Source organism: Sorex fumeus, unplaced genomic scaffold, assembly GCF_029834395.1.
Source record: "Sorex fumeus unplaced genomic scaffold, SorFum_2.1 ptg000006l, whole genome shotgun sequence".
NCBI classification, from domain to species: Eukaryota; Metazoa; Chordata; class Mammalia; order Eulipotyphla; family Soricidae; genus Sorex; species Sorex fumeus.
In genome coordinates this window covers 56,071,664-56,092,127 of record NW_026606063.1, presented here as the reverse complement: position 1 = coordinate 56,092,127, position 20,464 = coordinate 56,071,664, and the positions used below count along the sequence as shown (strand labels likewise).

The window sequence follows — 20,464 nt, the reverse complement described above, 5'->3', positions numbered from 1 at the left end:
CTGGAGACCATATGGAATGCCAGGGATTGAACCTGGGTCAGCCATGTGCGAGGCATTCACCCTATCCACTGTACTATTGCTCCGACCTCTAAAAGTTATTTTTATATGAATGGTACATTCATCTAGGGAAAATATTAATTTAAAGGAAATTTTATAGTTAATGCTATCATTTTGGGCCAACTGTTCTACTGAATTAGATTCTCAGAATAACACTAATAAAATAACACTAATGAAACTCCAGTATTAGAGGTGGCCTATCTCTCCTTGGCCCAGTGCATCCCATTCGTTGATATGCGAAGGAATTCCCTAGGAACATTTTATAGCTCTGTGATGATCAGACTCTGTCCTCAGGTTTTAGTATTAACTTATTGATCAGTAACTTATTTCTTGGTTAGTATGCTTAGTAATTGCGGTTGAGAGTATTTTTGATACCTAAATTTTGGATTATGTTAAGATCTCATAAAATACATTGAACTGAACTAGGGTGTTATGTGGATTTCTTATCCCTCTGTTAATGTGTCATAATTTCCAGTTAGGGGCAGATCATAAAACTTGCAGTGCTTCTCTAGTGAAAAAGTGTAGTCTTTTTCTTTTTTTCTTTTTTTGCATTATATGGGGAGTGACATTAACTTTTTTATTCTTGTATTCTTTTTTAAAAAAAAACCTTTTTGTATTGAATCACTGTGAGATAGACCATTACAAAGCTGTTTATGATAGGATTTCAGTATATAGTGTTCCAGCACCCATCCCTCCACCAATGTACATTTCCGAGCACCAGTGTCCCCAGGTTCCCTCCCATCACCCCCACCCCCCTCCGCCTTTATGGCAGGCGCTTTCTCTCTCTCTTTGTCTCTCTCTCTCTCTGTCTCTCTCTGTCTCTCTGTCTCTGTCTGTCTGTCTGTCTGTCTGTCTGTCTCTCTCTCTCTCTCCCCCCTTTTGGGTGCTTTGGTTTGCAATATTGATACTGGAAGGTTATAAAGAATATCTCTTACCTACTTTTAATCCTCAGATCTTGTCCAGCATGGTCATTCCCGGCTATTACTGTCATACTGGTCTCTTCTCTATCTTATTTACCCTCAGCCCCACATACTCTAGTGGTTAGTTCCAACCACTGACTAGTCCTCCTGACCCCTGTTTTCCATGGCCATGAATATTAGTCTTCCACTATATATATTTTTACATACCACAAATAAATTCAGTCATTCTGTATCTGTCCCTCTCCTTCTGACTCATTTCACTCAGCATGATATTCTCCATGTCCATCCATTTATAGGCAAATTTCATGACTTCATTTTTTCTGACAGCTATGTAGTATTCCACTGTGTAGATGTGCCATAGTTTCTTTATCCATTCATCTGTTCTTGGGCACTCAGGTTGGAGAAACTGTAATCTTAAAAACCTAGAATGTTCTCATGAAATACTTTTAGAATACTGTTTTCCCTGACTCCATAATTTGTATTATACATAGTTTCACTCTTCATTCTAATACCAGAATGAACTATTCTCGACTTACTATGGGCAGTTATCTTTAATATTATTCTAATGATAAAATATTTCATCTCTAGAATTTATTTATATAATGAGTATTTATAACCTGAAAAATGATTTTCATTATTCTCTCATCCTAACAAAAGAGATAGTGTTACTCATTTTAGAGAAGCTAAGGTTAAAATTAGAAATGCTAAAATTTACCTGATCACACATAGCTAAAATGGATTATTTAATTTTATTGGTGCTTGGTACTTGTACCAAGTGCTTTTCTTCAGTGCTCTTTATGTAGTCCATAATTGGTCCTCTGTAAAGGGAGATAATCAATCATTTTTTTCTCTCTGATGATTGGTTTCTATCCTTGTGTGATATGAGCAACCTAAGAATTTTCTAAACTCTGGCTCTGACAATTGGTTCTTCTCTTTATTTATACTTCACAGAATGTTGTCCATGGACCACCAACACCAAAATCTCCTGAAGTCTGTTTTTAAAATGCAGCATTAACAATAGGTTGCCATATAGCTATCATTGCTGCCGATAAATCCTTCATATTGTGTTGAGAATTGTTCACGTCTATAATTACTAGTAACTGTTAACCCTGCTTCAGTTGGCTGTTAGAGATTTTTTATTAAAAATAAAGCCTCTTGGGGCTGGAGTGATAGCACAACGGGTAGGACATTTGCCTTGCTTGCGGCTGACCCGGGTTTGATTCCCAGCATCCCATATGGTCCCCTGAGCACCGCCAAGGGTAATTCCTGAGTGCAGAGCCAGGAGTAACCCCTGAGCATTGCCGGGTATGACCCAAAAATAAAAAAAAAATAAAGCATCTTTTCTTGTAGTTTTTATTGAAAAGCTATCTTTGAAGTGTTTTATTACTATTTTACTATTGTATATTCCTACTAAGGTTTGATTACCCTAAATTGGCTGAATTTGTTTAGCGCTGATATAAATTTAAAATATGACATCAGTGTATCTCAATAATTGTGATGAATTACCTCTATATTCAGGTCAAAGGTAAGTTGACATAAGGTATCAAATATATATTTGCAATACCTGGCTTAGTCAAAGAGCCAAATTCTCCATTTTTCAGCTTATACAGGTAACACTGTGTTCTAGGTGTTGAGTAAACTGTACTATACTGGTAACTGGACTGGTGTCCAGAAGGTTTAAACTCATAAAAGACCAACAGAGCGATTTTTAATTTTTTTAAACAGATCTTTGATATTTCCTGGGATCCATACCAGTCAAACAGAGTGGTTAGCTGTGGAGTGAAGCATATAAAGGTAATGTTGTTATTTAAAAAATTATTTTAATATCTTGTGTGAAAAAAATCTTATGATTTAATATATATAATTTTTCTGGGAAACTTCTCACCTTTATATTTTCTCCCTTAAAGTTTGTGATGCAGGGCTGGAGTGTTAGTACAGTGGGTAGGGCATTTGCCTTGCATGCAGCCAACCTGGATTCAATCCCCAGCATCCCATATGGTCCCCTGAGTAATAATTCCTGAGTGCAGAGCCAGGAGTAACCCCTGATTATCGCTAGGGGTGACCCAAAAAGCAAAAAAAATTTTTTTGTGTGATGCTTAGAGGTTACTCCTGGTTATGCACTCAGGAATTACCCCTGGTGGCAGTTGGGGACCATTGGGGATGGAGATTGAATATAGGCTATAGGAGTGACTTGCCTGCTCTACTCTCTCTCCAGCCCTAGTTTTAATCAGTTTTTAAATCATAACACATAATCCTGAAATTTATTTGAAAATACTGTGTTTCATATTCTGTTAAATTGTTATTGTGTTCTAGCAGATTTAGACATTACTTTCTAAGCAAAAAATGAACACTTTTTATTTACCTCAAATAAATATTCTTTTTGTTTGTTCTTCTGATACACCTGGGAGTGATCAGGGATTACTCCTTGCTTTTGCCCTCAGGAATCAGTCCTAGTGGTGTTTGGGAGATCATATGGGACGCTGGGATGATCAGCCTGGTCGGTCATATGCAAAGCAAATGCCTTACTCGCTATCCTATCTCTCCATGTTCCCACACATATGTATATATGTATATGCATATATGTACATATACATGTTTTTTTGTTTAGAAAGAAGTCCACAATAGATTTCAGCAAACTTTGACTAACTTTTACTACCTATATTCTAGTATGCTCACCTTTCTTCCCTTTAACTTGCCTTAAAGACAAATCAACAATTTAAGTCACAAGTTGAACGCAAAATCTTTGATGTGCTCCAGGAAAATATTTTTATGTGAAATTGTTGGGGCTAGGATAAAATCGTTTTCAGGTTCTAAATCCCCAGTGTCTGGCGAACAGGCAAATTACAATATTTGAAATGTATGCTTGAAAAACTGTAACAGTTGAGTATTATCTGCTTGGTTGGTTTTTACAGCAAATGAACCACCAGGTTTGTGGATATTGTTTATCCTTCTCCTTTCTCTACTCTGAGATAGAGGGACCTGGGGGATTACCTAGAGCCAGAAGAATCCCAAGCAAAACCTGCTTTACAATCTGTGAATGGAGATTGGAGAAAGCAAATATTGTCTCTCATTTGGTGTGAATTTAATGGTGTGTTGCTACCACAAACTATCACTGTTTTTCAAATAAGAAGCGCTTCTCAAGAGAGAAACTATTACAGAGATTTGTCGTTTTTCTGTAGCTCTGTGTCTATTCTGACATCTGCATTTTTCAGCAAGGCATCTAATTATTTGGTATGTTTCTTCTTGTCTTCTAACTCTATGATTTTGAAAGAATTTTTGTGTATGATGAATGGTATTTATACTCTTTGTGGTTGTACCTCTAGAAATAATTCAATAACTTTGGTCAGAGGTATAGAGTCTTATGTTAAATTATGATTACCAAATGATTGCCTCCCTTTTCATCTTCATTTGTGGGAGATACAGTGAGAAAGGAAAAATACCTGCCATGTTATAGACAAGTACTTTGACATGTTTATACAAACAGTAGTATGTTTTATGTCTACTAGTTTGTTCAACTATGAAGTTAATACTTAAATTCTGAGTGTTTCCCCAAAATGTACCCCTTTTATCCTTTGGTGTATTGTATACTTTAGCACCTTTTTCATTTAAAAAAATATTAATGCTCAGTGCCTGAGGATATGGCTCCCAGTGGTGGAACACATACCAGGCATGTGCAGGGTCCTGCATTTGATTCCTTGTGCTGCATGAGACTACAAGCATTGCTAGTGCTAGGTGTAGCCCTAGTGGTGCCCAGCCCCACTAGTTATGACTAATCCTTTCAACACCTTTAAACCAAATACAACAGGAGTGGCCTCCACCCCAGCAGTGCATGATGTGACCCTATATTTAAAAACTGTTAATACTCAAAGAAATAAAGCACAGAACTGACACGTGCCTCCTTTATGAGAGGAGTTCTTATTATCTCAAATGGTTCCACTTCTTCTCCCTAACAGCCAACTTCCCTTAGCTGCTTGAGCCCTAGCCCTCCTGAGAGTATACCGTCCTTGGAGCTTGTCTGGAATAATCCGGTACTCTCACAAGATCTCGTTTCCCTTCCTGCAGATGCTCAACACCTGAGCGTTGTCTCTGACCTTCCCCCACACATGTAGCTCCTGCCATCTGGATTTGCTTAATTCTGTTCTCCCAAACCTCAGTGCAGTTTCTTTCCTTCATTGATCCTAACCCTATTTTTGCCTGTTCCCATTAATTCAACATAATTATCTTTGAATTCCCAAGTAATATGTACTTGTATGTCCTCTGAATGTGTTTCCTTAAAATAATCCTTTCTTGATTTTTTTCTATCTATCTACCTCATTAAATTTTTCATGGTAATGAGCAAGATTTCAATATGAGGGCTGAAAAGAAATACAATGGGGGAAGGTGGATGCTTTGCATATAATTGACCCAGGTTCGATCCCTGGCATCCCATATGGTTACTGCTAGCCATGATCCCTGAATAGAGAGCCAGAAGTAAGCCCTGAGTGCATTTGGATATGTACCCCAAGCAAAATTTTTCTCTATTTTTTCTTGTATAACCTCTGTTAAATTCTCACCCTCAGCAAGCCACTTATATTTTCTTTCTCTCACTATCCAAAAGGGGACAATAGATGCTGATGAAAACCAAATAATAACATGGGGGAGAGGCCTTTTAAACTTTGGGTGACTGTATACATGGCAGTCAGTCTTACCAGTGCAAAAACATTTAAAAATGATGTCAAAACAAAATATTTTATTTCTACTTAAGCTTGGGATCTTCCGGCTGTTTTAAAATAGTTCAAGCTTTATGCTTTTGGCTTTTCACTTGATAAATTATGCAACAAATCCAGAATCAGTTATTTGGCTCATATTTGGAAACATTACTGAGTAATATTTTTACAACAAAAATTTTTATAGTTATAAATTATTTTCAAATGTATATCATATATGAATATATTTAAGAAATGCTTAGAAAATATGCCAACATTTTAACATTGAATTGACAAAAAAATTAGATAAAAAGTATAATCCACCTCCTATATTCCACAACACTGATATTTTTGTGTTAAGGCACTGTTAAATAGTGAGTAAAGTTATGGATTTTGGGTACTTTTGAAGTTTTGGGAGGGGTGTTTGTTTTATGGGTCACACCTACAAATGCTCAGGGGTTACCTCTGATTTTGCCTCAGGAAACACTCCTGAAGATCTCAGGGAACCCTGTGAGATGCCAAGGATCCAACCCAGGTTGGCCACATGCAAGGCAAATTCCCTACCCCATGTACTATCTCCTGGTCCCTATTTTTGAAGTTTTAAGAATTTTTTGGTTGTTTTTAAAATGGGCTTTAAACATCTGGACAGATTGTTTTAGAGTTCCCTGCTGTCTGGAGAAACAAGTTAAATTATATGTTTAGTTAATGTAAAATACATGAACTGTACCAAAACATAAACAAATATCAATTAAGTGATGCTTTAGAATACTGTGTTTTAGGATCAATTTAATTTATCACTTTCTAGTTTTGGACACTATGTGGAAATGCCCTAACTGCAAAGAGAGGGATATTTGGCAAAACGGGGGATCTTCAGACCATTCTTTGCCTTGCATGTGCCAAAGAAGACATCACCTACTCTGGTGCTTTAAATGGTGACATCTATGTCTGGAAAGGGCTTAATCTAGTCCGCACCATTCAAGGAGCACACAGTGTAAGTATTCTCTTATGGAAATTTGGGATGACTTACTTAATAAGAACACAAATCTCTGCTGATATTTTTATCCGTTGCTTTTAGCATCATTAGACTCTGCTCCAAAAATTATTTTTGTTAACCTAGGAGTAATAAATATTTTGAAAACATTAATTTAATTGGCTTTTACCTAAATTGTTTATGGGTTGATTATTGTTGATATTCATCAATAGCAGTTTGACAGAAAACTAGCACTATTAGATTATCATTTTCGTCTTACAGACCAGAGTTTTTCAATTTTTAATCAACTTATGAGGATCTTCAGAAGATCTTGTTAAAATGCTGATTCTGACTCTGAGATGAATGTACATGTTCCTTGCCTCTTAGAAGCAGGGCTTAGACAACTACTGTTTTTTAGGTTAGATTTTTCCTCCCTGAATGATTGAACATCATCTCCACATCTATATCATAGTCTCTCAAAATACAAATGAAAACTATTGTTTTTCTCTTTTTGATGGGCTGCTCTGTTAGAACAAGGGCAAACTTCTATTAACTATGCTCAACTCTGCCAAAAATTAAAATGATTACATTGCTGTATCTACAGATGATAAAATGGAAGTACCCAGAAGAATGGGGAGATGATATGAAAGGTAAAATCTATGTAATAAATGGAAATTTGGTAAAATATTATTGAAATTTCAACAGAACTTTAGCTTATTGCCTCCAAATTGATTCCCTTTTACTCTAAATATGTAAAAAAGAGAGTATAAGCAACTTAAAGTGAAAGTTATTAAATTTTACACTTTTTTTGTTGAAGACCAAGCTTCTTCACTAATTATGAAACATCTCTCAAAACAAAGGAAGGCATTTGTCCTAAATCATAGAAGCAGTTGCCTTAGTAATCTGTCTGCTCTGTACATTGAGTTTTATGTTAACATTGTACTCTTGTAGCAATTATGAACAGGCTAATTCATATTTTTCATGAAAAAACATCTTTAGGTTATGAAAATTATTGATATTAAAAATACAACTATAAACTTTACTTTTAATGAAACTGGGGTGCTTTATGGAACTCAATGAGATGTATTTCAGGTACCTTTGTACCTGTAAATATGTTTATTTTCTTAGCTTATTATTGTTTCATAGTTCTCTGCAACAATTTATACAAAATACTTCTATTATCTTTTCTTGGTAATACTCAGTTGTCATGAAGAGAAGTTTTTGATATCTTGATGTCTGCTTTAACCAAGATATTCCTGAATAAATTTTTTACAACCTACCATTTAGTAATGTCAAAAGGACATTTGGACTTGTTTATTTTGGTGGTTATTATCACTAATTTTTAATCTGGCTAAGATGTAAAATATTATGAATGACTGCTTGAAATATTTCTTGTTTTTATATTACAAATAATTTGTTTTGTTTTAATAACAAGATCCAGCTATCGTGATAGTTTGATTGCATCATTAAGTATTATTTATCTTAATCAACAGGCTGGAATATTTAGTATGTATGCTTGTGAAGAAGGCTTTGCCACTGGTGGACGAGATGGGTGTATACGATTATGGGATACTGATTTCAAACCAATAACCAAAATTGATCTCAGGGAGACAGAACAAGGATATAAAGGTAATATGGAAATACCCAAAACTCTAACTCTAAATTTGCTTTGTATTCTTTCCCACTTTGTTGGTTGTAGGATTTGAGGTAGATTTGATAAATTTATTAGATACCATATCAAAAGTATGCTAATAATATGTGTCTAACCATTTTTCCTAAATTGCATAAAGAGAACTGTTATGTACTACCAGTGGTCCTGTCCAAAAATAAACAATATTACAGTAAAGCTATTTACTTGTTGATATCTCAGGAATTGGAATGTTCTGAACAGTTTGGTCAACCTAAATATGATTGTCTTAAACCTCTAAAAATTAACTAGTAATTAAAAGACTTGCAGGCTATCGAATGTAGCCTGCCCACAGGGCAGAGTCTGGCAAACTCCCCATGGCATTCCAAATATGCCAAATACCAGTAACAATGATGGGTCTCATTCTCCTAAATAGCCTTGAATATAATCTCAGGGCTAGGATGAAAGAGACGTTACTGGGGCCTGCTCGAGGCAATCGATGAATAACAGGATGATGAAATGATGAAAATGAAATTAAAAGACAAATTATTCTTATTAAATATTAAATAAGTTTTATTAAATGAGAAGAAAGAAAATTTTATGCATTTAAGAGATAACACAGGAATCTCCAGAAAGAAGACAGTGCTTTATGAAGTAAAAGAAAGGAAGTACACCCTAAGGTGGTTGCGGATAATGCCAAAGAAGAATTCTGAGAAATTACTTTTTAAGAATAGCTTTATAGGGGACCAGAGTGATAGTACAGAGTATAGGGTGATTGTCTTGCATGTAGCTGACTTGGCTCTAATGACCTGCACTCCATGTGGTTCCCCAAGCCTTACCAGGAGTGATCTCACTTAGCACATAGTGTGGCTACAATGACAGTTAAAAATTATGTTTTCCTGGACTTCAAAAATCAGAAAAGAGCTTGAGATAGCTAGAGAAACTGAAAAGATAATAAAGTATTTAAGGTAAAACTTCACCAATTAGAGGGCTAGATGGCAAGAGTGGTGGGAAGGTTATAACACATATTTTACATACACTCTTCCTGAATGTCCCATTGATGCCAAAATTATACATGAATAGGACAGTCTAAGCATTCCAATGAAAGGTAAATAACTGAGCAGAAATTTGAGCTGATACCCAAGACACAGACTTTTCAGTATAAATCGAACTGAGTTCAATTACAAAACCAAAGACACAAGAAATAATATTTTCCAAAGGAATAAAATCGAGACAGAGACTCAGTAAAGTATGTATGTGTGTATATAATTATATTTAAACATCTGAAATATTCACAATTACTCAACAAAATAATTAAATAACATGGCCCATTTTCAAAGGAAAATATTAATATAGAACAACTCTTATTTAAGCCAAATGATTCGGTTGAACAAAAAAAATCAAACCTCTATTATAATTGCATTCAACAAAGAAATGGAAAATTTCCTAATGTAAGAACAGATATATAAATCTCAACAAGTCAGTCTTATATATATTTTTTAATTGAATCACAGTGAGATACAGTTACAAAGTTGTTGATGATTGGGTTTTAGTCATAATGTTCCAACACCAGTCCTTTCACCAGTGTACATTTCCCACCACCAATGTCCTCAGTTTCCCTTCCTCCTGCCACCCTCTGCCTCTATGGCAGACACTTTTCTTTTCTCTCTCTCTGTCTCCCTCTCCCCCATCCCCTCTCCCTTCCTCCCTCCCTCCTTCTCTTCCTCCCTCCCTCCCTCTCTTCCTCCCTCCCTCCACGTTTTGGGCATCATGGTTTAAAATACAGATACTGAAAGATTATCATGTATATCTCTTTAGTCAATTATATTTCTAAAGGAACCAAATGAAAATATTTAGTGTTGAAAAATATTATCATCCTGTTGTTCATCGATTGCCTTGAGCAGGCACCAGTAATGTCTCCTTCGTCCTAACCCTGAGATTTTTAAGTGCCATATTCAAGGCTCTTTCAGGGCTAGGAGAATGAGACCCATCATTGTTACTGGTATTTGGCATATTGGGTATGCCACGAGGAGTTTGTCAGACTCTGCCGTGTGGGCAGGTTACATTTGGTAGCCTGCCAGATTGTCCAAAAGTAAGAATGAGATCATAAGTTGTCCGCGTGCTTCCCAGGAGCTGGGTTTTGTAGTCTCTGAGTCTTGACCGTTGATGGGATTACACGGTGCTGGGGGGTCAGTTGGTGGGTGTGACCCCTGCCTACTGGAAGATGGAAGATCTGGATGGAGAATGCTCAGCCCCGATCCGAGCAGGCTCAAAGAGAACAGCAGTGAAAAATACAGTGCCTGGAAATTAAAGTTTTTCTAACCTGGGGCCAAAGACATAGTGCAGTGGGTAGGGCACTTGCCTTTGTACACGTCTGATCTGGATTTGGTTCCCTGAACCTTCCTGGAGTGATTTCTGAATGCACAGCAAGGAGTAAACTTTATGGGTGTATATGATTATGGGATACTGATTTCAAACTGATAGCCAAAATTAATCTCAGGCATACAGAACAAGGACATAAAAGTAACATGGAAATACCCAAAAATCTAACTCTAAATGTTTTTCATATTATTTACCACTTTGTTACATACAAGGTTTAAGATAGCTAATTGAATATAGTATCCAAAGTATTTTAATGACATATGGCTAACTGCCAAGTGTACCCCCAAAAAGAAAAGTAAAAGAAACTTCTTAGACCAGAGAGATAATGCAGTGGGTAAGGTTGCCTAGCATGCAGTCAACCCAGGTTCAATACCTGGCATCCCATATGGACTCCTGAGCCCTGCCAGGAATAATCCCTGAGTGCAGAGCCAGGAGTAACCCCTGAACATAGCTGGATTTGGCCCCAAACGAATAAACAAACAATTCTCTAAACTTAACAGAATGGACATGACAAGAATCAGTAAACTTGAAAATAAAAAGTCCCATTGCTACTCTCCTTTTCCACATCTTACATTTTTAGGTATCTTGCTACTTCCTTTTCCTCATGTAGAAGTTTATACATTTATTAAGACCTGGTTTAGCAGTGATGAATTCATGTAGCTGTTGTTCGTCTGAAAAGTTCTTTATTCTTGTAAGTGATAACCTGTCTTGGTTAGGTGTCATTTCCACTCAGAGTTTTGTATATATTTTGCCTTGTAGCTCATAGTCACATGGGAGTTCCTTTATATTTATTTCTTTTCTTTTCTCTTGCTGCATTTACAATTCATTCTTTGTCTTTGAGTTTTGTCATTTTAATTATGCAATATCTTGGTGTGCCTCTGCTTGGGTTTATTTTATTTGGAACTCTTTGAGTTTCCTGGATCCAGATTCTAATTTCTTTGTAAGTTTGAGGAAGCTCTAAACTATTATTTCTTCATATAAGAAATCTGTCCTTTCTTCTCCTCTTCTCCTGGAATCCCAATAATGTGAGTATTGTGCCTCTTGATACAGTCCTATATAATTTTTATTATCTTCATTGCTTCCAATATTTATTCTTTTTGCTGCTCCTTTTTGAATTTTTTTCACTACTTTTTATTCTAGTTAGGATCTCTCTCTCTCTCTCTCTCTCTCTCTCTCTCTCTCTCTCTCTCTCTCTGCTTTTTGGGTCACACCCAGCGATACTCAGGGGTTACTCCAGGGGACACCTTATGGGATGCTGGGATTCGAATCTGGGTCGGCCACGTGCAAGGCAAACACCATACCCGCTGTGCTCTCACTCCTACCGACTCCAGTTAGGGTCTCTTAAGCTTTTTTCCATTCACAGTGTATTTTCTTCTGAGAAATGCAACACAGGTGAGCACTTCCAGAAGCACTTGGATTCATTGCTTGGTTGATTTTGAATCAGTTTTTACTTACTGTGCATCCAGAAACCTTTTGCATTTTTTGCATCTTCCACATTCACTTAAGCCTCATATGAGGCCATGCCCCACAGTTTGAGAAACTAGATTCTAGGTTCCTGATTTCATTTTCAGCTTCTTCCATTCATCTATTCTGACCTATTCTGACCTCCTTTTTTTTTCAGTTCAGCTCCTAGTCTTTACCTCTATGATTTCTATTTGGACTTTTCTTAGACTTTTGGATTTTCTTGTAGGCCTTTTTGTTGCTCATTTCATTTCAGTGAGCATTATTAGAAATATTGTTTTAAAATCTTCTTTAGGTTCCTTGTATAATCCTGTTCTGTTAGGAGTTCTTTTTAGTTTTGTCTTGATCCTTTAGTGCATCTGAGCTCCTCCATCTCCCTGTGATGCCTGTGTTCTATGAGAGTTGGGTCTGCGTTCAAGCTAACCTGAACAGGGACTGGGAAAACTTGCCTCTGCAGCTGCCTGGCACTAGCTGTTGCACTGTGCCTCCATGGCAACCCAAGCTTTGAGATACCAAGTACTAATTGGGAGCTCAGAACCAAGTTTGACTAGGCCTGGTTGATGACCAGGAGTTAAAGTTTGCCAGCTCCACCAGCCATTGGTCTGCCTTGGTGACTTAGATTGGGGTGTTGTTGGGGAATCCTTGCTGGAGTGAGTTTAAAAGAAGTTTGGAACCTTGATCACAACTTGTGACAAAGTGTGCCTTCCAGGACTGGTGATGAGCAGAGTCTGCCTAGCCTTGGACTGGCCAGGGAACACAGCAGGCTGTGCAAGCTCGCCAACTGGCTATCCTTTGGGAGGTCCACAGGGTTCTCCCTATAGAGGTGAGATTGATTTGCTGGCAGGTCCCCATATTGATTGACATGGGTTGGGTCTGTTTGCCAGGAGTGAACACTTTAGATGAAGTTTATCACCCTCTGTCATGCTCAGCTCTTTGCCAGCTATGTGGAACTCTTCTCAGGGATTTGCTTCAGGGTCTGTTCCTGTGGGGAATGGTTCCCAAGTGCATCCCTAGCACAGTTATCAGCAAGATAGAGAGAGGTTACCAAGACTTGTCAGCAATTTTAACTCCTTTTATTTTTTTGCCGGCCATGTAAGTGTTGTGAGTATAGCATTATAGGTTTAGGGTGTAGATTTTTTTTTCCATTTTTTTAATTGAATTACCAAGAAGATACAGTTACAAAGCTTTCATGTTTGAGTTTCAGTCATACAATGATTAAACACCCATTCCTCCACCAGCACATTTTCCACCACCAAAATCCCCAGTATTCCCCCTGCCCCCTTTCCCAGCCCTTCCCCTGCCAGTATGGCAGACAATTTCCACAATACTCTCTCTCTACTTTGATTACATTCAATATTTCAACACCAGTTTCACCATTATTACTTGGAATTTTCCCGCCACCTGTTAAACATGCCCAAAATGCAATGCTAGACATTGCTTGTATTGCTTGTTATGAATATTTTGAACAACAAGAAATACAATATTTTTTATTGCTTGTTATGAATAGCATAAGATATTGTGTGGCTGTGAAAGTGACTATGTGCTCCTGGAATTCTAAAATTTTAGGTAATTAGAGAGCGATAGCACAGCGGGTAGGGCGTTCGCCTTACAAGCGGCCAACATGGTCGACCCGAGTTCGATTCCTCCGCCCCTCTCGGAGAGCCCGGCAAGCTACCGAGAGTATTCGATATGCCAGACACAGTAACAACAAAGTCTCCAATGGAGACGTTACTGGGCCCGCTCAAGCAAATCGACGATCAACGGGAGGGCCTTTACCTTAAGAGATATCTTCAGTGAGCAGAAATTCTCGTGTGTCTTTGGATCATGGCCTTAAGGAGCTCAAATGGTAGTAGGAGGCAGTTCATGGGCATCATATCAGGGTCCCATTTGGGCAGAGGGATGAGAGTGACGAACCCATCCTCTATCCCATGAGGCCTAGCTTTTGCCATTACTGCTCCCACGTACCTGGGATTCTCATTGGGTTCTGGAAGTTGGTGGCCAAAGGGATTCCTAGGGCATAGATAGAGGGACAGCAACTGGAGTAGCCTGGTGAAATCTGCCTGCTGCAAAATCTAAAGGTATCACTGCAGCGAGTTGCTCAGTTCTGAGATTCTTTTGTGTACCTCTGGTTGTTTTACTTTCTTAACCCATTCTCTAAAATTTCCATTGTTCAACTTAATTGCTATTATCCAGGGTGTAGATTGTTTGATGCAACCATGCCTGCTTCAGGGTAAAGTTTCTCCCCTAGAAATCTCTGACCCATTGAAGTTTGTCCCACAGTAAAGTTTCTTTCTGGGGGAGAGTATTGCTCTGCTCCATCCAGTCCAACTGGGTGCTATCCCTTTGCTGTAGAAGCTTTGTTTTGGGTGGTTGTTTGGAAGGGGGTGGTTGGGGAGTGGCTTTAGGTCTGTTTCTTGGTAGATTGATCCACATCATTTTGTATATTTGCTGTGATCTCAAGTAGAGGTGATATGTTCACCCTGTTTTATCATCTTGGCTCTACCCTGGTTCTGCTCTAAATTTGAGCATGAAGTTGAAAGTATAGGTCAGTTTTTTTCTTTCAGGAATTTCTTGATAGTAATGAAAAATTTCCACATTTTCACTGTTTATGTAATAGTGACTCTGGAATTTCCATGAAAAGATTTTGATTTCTCATTTTACCCAGTTAAGTCATTTTCTAAACCAATTTAGCAAGAGAATTAATTATGAACACAAACTAATTCTCATAGTACTGATATTCTGCATTTCTTAAATTTAAATGTTAGTTAATATTCAAAAACTGGTATTTACTACCATTTGGGAATCTGAATCTATTTATAAAGCTCACACTTACATAGTATGCTACCTATAAAGACTTCTGTTGCTCCTTATGTAAACTTCCAGAAGATCCACAAAATGAATCTGGCAATTTCAAGTTGTTTTATGCAAATACACATAGCATTTGCATATATTTGCATTTTATAATAACTAGTAATTGTTGAGCATCAAGAAGGGATAGTTTTTAGATGAATTGAGATGAACACTAAGCTCATGGGGAAAATATAGCTTTATTATAAAGAAACAGAATTAATAAATTTGCTTCCATTTTATAGCTCAGCTTAAGTTAATTAAGACATTTGACATCCAGAGAAAACAATTAACCATACATTAGATTGAAAGTAACTCAGCTTTGAGACAGGTCATGCTCTTTTATGCAAGAATTTATAATGCAAGAGCTGATTTTCTGGCTTCCCTGGCTTCTCCCCAAATCTTGGTCAAAGAAAATGACTTTTATTAATCAGAAGGGCCATCCCGACATTGTAAGAATACAGTTTTATTTATATAAAAGAAATGACTGACATGTCTTTTCTGGGCTATCAGAGTCCTGCTGACTAATGAGTCTGCAGATGAGATCTTACTAATAATACATGATGCTATAAATCAGCAACCTCATTTATCCAGTCAGGATCCCTTTACAGTTCTGAAAGCCCTAGAACTCCGGATGATGGTTTTCCCCTATTTGTTCTTTTTTTTTTTTTTTTCCAGTGTCAGGGACTGAACCCAGGACTTCACATTGGCTCCATTGCCAAGTCACAACCCTGGCCAAGGAACCCAGGTTTCATTGTTTTTGTCGTGGTGCTGATTAGGGGTCTCACAGACATCTTGCTGTGGTGCTCACTCATTGAGCTGTGGTGCTCGCACACGTGCTTGTCAAACTTCCTGGTTGTGATGTTCAAACATCTCTTAGTTACTCTGCTCAATGGGAATAAGGTGTCACCTCCCTTTAGTTGAAGTGCTTGCACACATCTGTCTGCAGTATCCACCCAAAAACCCTGAGCTGTCAGTGCATTTGGGGCCAGGGATCGAACTCATGGCCTTATTTGTGCAAGACAGTTGCTTTTAGCCCTTGAGCTTGCCCCCAGACCTCTAGTAGTTTTTAGTAGAGGTCATGCCCAGCAGTGCTCAGGGACCAGCCCTTCCCCCCTCCCCCCACACACACCCCGATGCCTTTTTAGGCAGTGTGTGGAGCTGATCATGCCATTCTCAGGCCAATGCAACCAGGGTCATGTCTAGCATTGCAGGTGGTGGGAACTTAGAGTGTCTGGGAGTCCACCTAGTGCCTGGTAGTCATGTACCTACCACTTGAGCTATCTCCCTCACTCCTCCCTAACATTTTTTTTATGAAAACAATGAACTTTTTAAAAATTAAGATGTCTATGTTATACCCTTTTGGGGGGGTATTTTCTACAGTAATTTATGTGGGTAGGAGAGGCTCCCTGGTTGTGTCCAGGGCATACTCCTGCACTGCATTCAGTGGTAACTTCAGATGGCGCTACGGGAACAAATGTGTACCAGGGATTGAACCTTGGTCAGCTGCCTGCAAGGCAAGTGTCCTACCCACTGTACTGTTGTTCCAGCCCTTACAAATAATGTTTTTTTAAAATTTTTATTAGTGAGACACCATGAGGTACAGTTGTAGACTTACAAAATTTTGTGCTTGGGTTTTAATTATACAATGTTCAAATACCCATCCCTCCACCAGTGCCCATTTCCCACCACCACAGATCCCAGTATCTCTCCCACCCCCCCATCCCTCCATCCCACCCCCTTACAAATAATGTTTTAACCATTGTTAATGGGCACATCAATGGGACTAATTAAATTTATTTACATTGTTGTGTGAGCTGGAGTGATAGCACAGAGGTAGGGCATTTGCCTTGCATGCAGCCAGCCTGGACAAGCCGGGTTCAATTCCTCCACCCCTCTTGGAGAGCCCAGCAAGCTACTGAGAGTATCCCACCCACACAGCAGAGCCTGGAAAGCTCCCCATGACATATTCGATATGCCAAAAACAGTAACAACAAGTCTTGCAACGGAGATGTTACTGGTGCCCGCTAGAGCAATTTCATGAACAACGGAAGGACAGTGCTACAGTGCTACATTGTTGTGTGAGCCCTGCACCACCATTCAAGTCCAGATCAGTTTTAAGGGAGCCACTTCTGACTGGTAGTTCTTGGGACTCTCAGGGCCAGTGCTCTGGTTTTCAGGTGCCCCATAGATATACTCAGAGTACATGAGTGCCAACTGTGCTAGGAATCAAAGTCAGGACTTCAAACATGCAAGGCATGTGCTCTACCACTTGGCTCACATCCCCAGCCCCAGAGCAGTTTTTAGAATTCCCGAAAGGAAATTTTATGCCCATTGTAGAGTAACAGTCAATTCCTCTCTTCTCCTGGTCCAGGGCACTGCCTGTTTTCCAGCTGGTGTCTATGAATTTGTCTGTTCCAGACACCTCTTGTAAGTGAGAATGTAAAGTATTTCCTTTTCTTGTGACAACCTTATTTCTCTTAGCATAATGTCTTCAAGGTTCATTCGTGTTGAGCATGTGCCAGAAAATTTTTTCCTTTTAAAGGTTGGAGAATATTTCTTGCTTATACCACTGTTTATCCATTCTTCTACAGATGGAGGCTTGAGTTTGTGTAACTTTTAGCTATTATGAGTAATGGTGCGATAAGCATAGGCATGCAGTTTTCCTTTTGACGTCTTGCTTCAATCCCTTTGTCTGTGTAGCCAGAAATACCCAGAAACCAAAAGTAGAATTAATGGCATCATGTGGTATTTCTACTTTTATTTTATTTTATTTTATTTAGCTGTGGCCATACTGTTTTCCATAGCAACTGCCCCATTTCACATTCCTACCAGCAGCCTCTCTGATAGGTGTGAAGTGGTGTCTCATTGTGGTTCTGATTTGCATTTCCATAGTGACTAGGATGTTGAGCATTTTCCATAAACTTGTTGGTCATTTGCATGTTGTCTTTTGAGAACTTTCTTTTCAAATTTGCCCATTTATTTTATTTTGAATCACCATGAGATTTACAGTTACGAAGTTGTTCCTGATTGAGTTTCAGTCATACAATGTTACAATACCTATCCCCTTACCAGTGCACATTTCCCACAAACAAAGCCCCCAATTTTTCTCCTGCTCACACCCACTCCATCCGCCCCCCCCCGCATACTTTTCTTCTCTCTCTCTCTCTCTCTCTCTCTCTCTCTCTCTCTCTCTCTCTCTCTGTCTCTCTCTCTCTCTTTGTACCACACATATCACTTATATCACTTTACTTCCTTTCAACACTCAGTTTTTGTTCAGCGTGATCATTTCCAATTATCATTGTCATAGTGATCCCTTCCCTGTCCTAACTGCCCTCCTCCTCCCCCTTGGTAGCGTCCATCCTATGGGCCCGTGTTTCTACTGTCTTTAGGTATCACTCACATACTATGCTTTGTTTTTTCATATTCCACAAATGAGTTCAATCATTATATGTCTGTCCTCTTCCATTAACTGATTTCACTCAGAATGGTACTCCCCATTTCCATCCTTGTATAAACAAATTTTATGACTTCATTCTTCCTAATGACTGCATAGTGTTCCATCATGTAGATGTACCATAGTTTCTTTATTCAGTCACTTGTTTTCAGGCACTTGGGTTGTTTCCAGAATCTCAAATTTGCTAGTTTTTAAAAACTAGTTTTGCTGTGTCAGATTGTCCTTTTGAAAAATATATACTGCATGTTAGCCTATTATACTATATACTATTTAATAAGTAGTTTTTCATTCTATAAGCTGACTTTTTATTCTGTTAATTTTTTTAAATTTTTGCAGAGTAATTTATCTTTTTTTAAAATTACCAAGGACTTTTTAGCTAGGAATCATTGTCAAATCCAATATCACTGTGCTTTTGGTTTTTGTTTTGTTTTGGTTTGGGGGCCACACTAGGCAGTACTCAGGGATGACTCCCTCCTGGTAGGGCTTTGAGACCTTATGATGTGTCCAGGATCGAATCAAACCCAGGTCAGCTGCATGCACGGGAAGCATCCTATTCACTGGCCTATCACTTTAGCTCCTCTCTTTGTTTCCTTATATGTTTTTATAAGCTTTTACATTTATTATCACACGTATACATATATTATTATGTTTAGGTCTTTGATTCATTTTGGAATTATTTTTGTATATAGTTCTTTAAGGGTTCAATTTTTTGCTTCAAAATATTTTTCATAAGCAAGTTGGCAGCAAAACCTTACTTGACTTACATAGATTGCTCATTATATTCATTATATTCATCCATTCATTATATTCACCCATTTCAGTGCAAAAGAACTTTATTTCAAGGTGCTTCCTCAGACCCAATTGATATGTTAGATGATTCCAATACTTAGAGAATTTCTCAATTCCATCCCTCAATTCCAAATGCAACTAAGCCCAAAGAACCTTAGGTGTGTTGGATGCTGGGCCTCAACATGTTTTTCAGTAAATATCAAAATCTGGAATTTTCAAGCTTTGAGAAACCTGGATTCTATGTGGGACTCTCGTATCTTATGAATATATAGAGTAAGGCTCAGAATTATTGGCATCATGATTATTGTATGATTACGCTCTTATCTCACACTTAGTAACTGTTTTATGTCTGATTTTTAAAGGTAAATTTATGATCTGAGTAAAATAATGATGCTTAGATGACTTACCGTGCTGGCAGAAAAAAGGCAAAAGTAGTTTTGTAAGCAAGGCAACCAAAATGAATTACATCTGTGGTAATGAAATACTTAAGAGTTAATGATTGTAAATAATTATGTCTCAGGGAATACAGTAGTCACATAGTATAAGATGCATTATTCATTTATCCATTTAACAAACATGAATTAAACATCTATTAAGTGCCAGATACGTGTCTGGGAACTGAATCAACTGCTCTAAAAAGTGTGCTTCAAACATTTTATTGGCATTTTATGTATGTTTAATGCTCAACGCACATTTGTTGAGTTATTGCTATGCCTAATGACCTCTGAATCCAGGAACAAGTGTGTGTTAGATCGAGTGGCCTTCCTTCAGCCTTGGGAAAGGGTTGGAGAGGATGTCCTTAGGATATGAGATTCCCCTCTGTAGACTCTCAGCATCTCTGCTGACTCCTTGTTGATCAGGACCGTACTCAATGTTAACTGTAGGTGCGTTTAACTGCTGTCTCTGAAGATTAGTTGGAGGGCTTGCTCAAAATTTTGTATGCACCAGTTCACATGACTTCTTTTCCCCAACCTTTGAAAGGATCCCTCATTTCCCTCAGAAAAAGAATCCAAGTCATTAGCACGGTCACCCGGTCCAGCTCCCTCTGCACTGCTCACTGCACTGGGCTCAGGTCAGACCTGCCTGGCTTGCTACACATTGGACTTGGCATAGAATGTGGTTTTAGACAAGCAGAGATGGATCAATTTGTCCTGGTGTAATTCCCTGTAAACTCTTTCTCCATGTGGCCTTAGATGAAAGCCCTGCTATGTGTTCCTCAAGGTGGAAGCAGTGGGTTTGACAGTGGGGTTCAGGCATCTATACATTTTA

General features: G+C 38.3%; 1 protein-coding gene across 2 annotated transcripts in view; it reads left to right on the top strand.

Moving 5' to 3' along the window:
* EML6 (EMAP like 6) overlaps positions 1 to 20,464 on the top strand; it is a 290,220-nt gene that overhangs the window by 128,197 nt on the left and 141,559 nt on the right. For both annotated transcript variants that reach the window (XM_056124968.1, XM_056124960.1), the window contains exons 4-6: positions 2,703 to 2,771; positions 6,468 to 6,653; positions 8,126 to 8,261. In XM_056124968.1, coding sequence (XP_055980943.1) covers positions 2,703 to 2,771; positions 6,468 to 6,653; positions 8,126 to 8,261 — 391 coding nt within the window. The remainder of the gene's footprint in view (positions 1 to 2,702; positions 2,772 to 6,467; positions 6,654 to 8,125; positions 8,262 to 20,464) is intronic.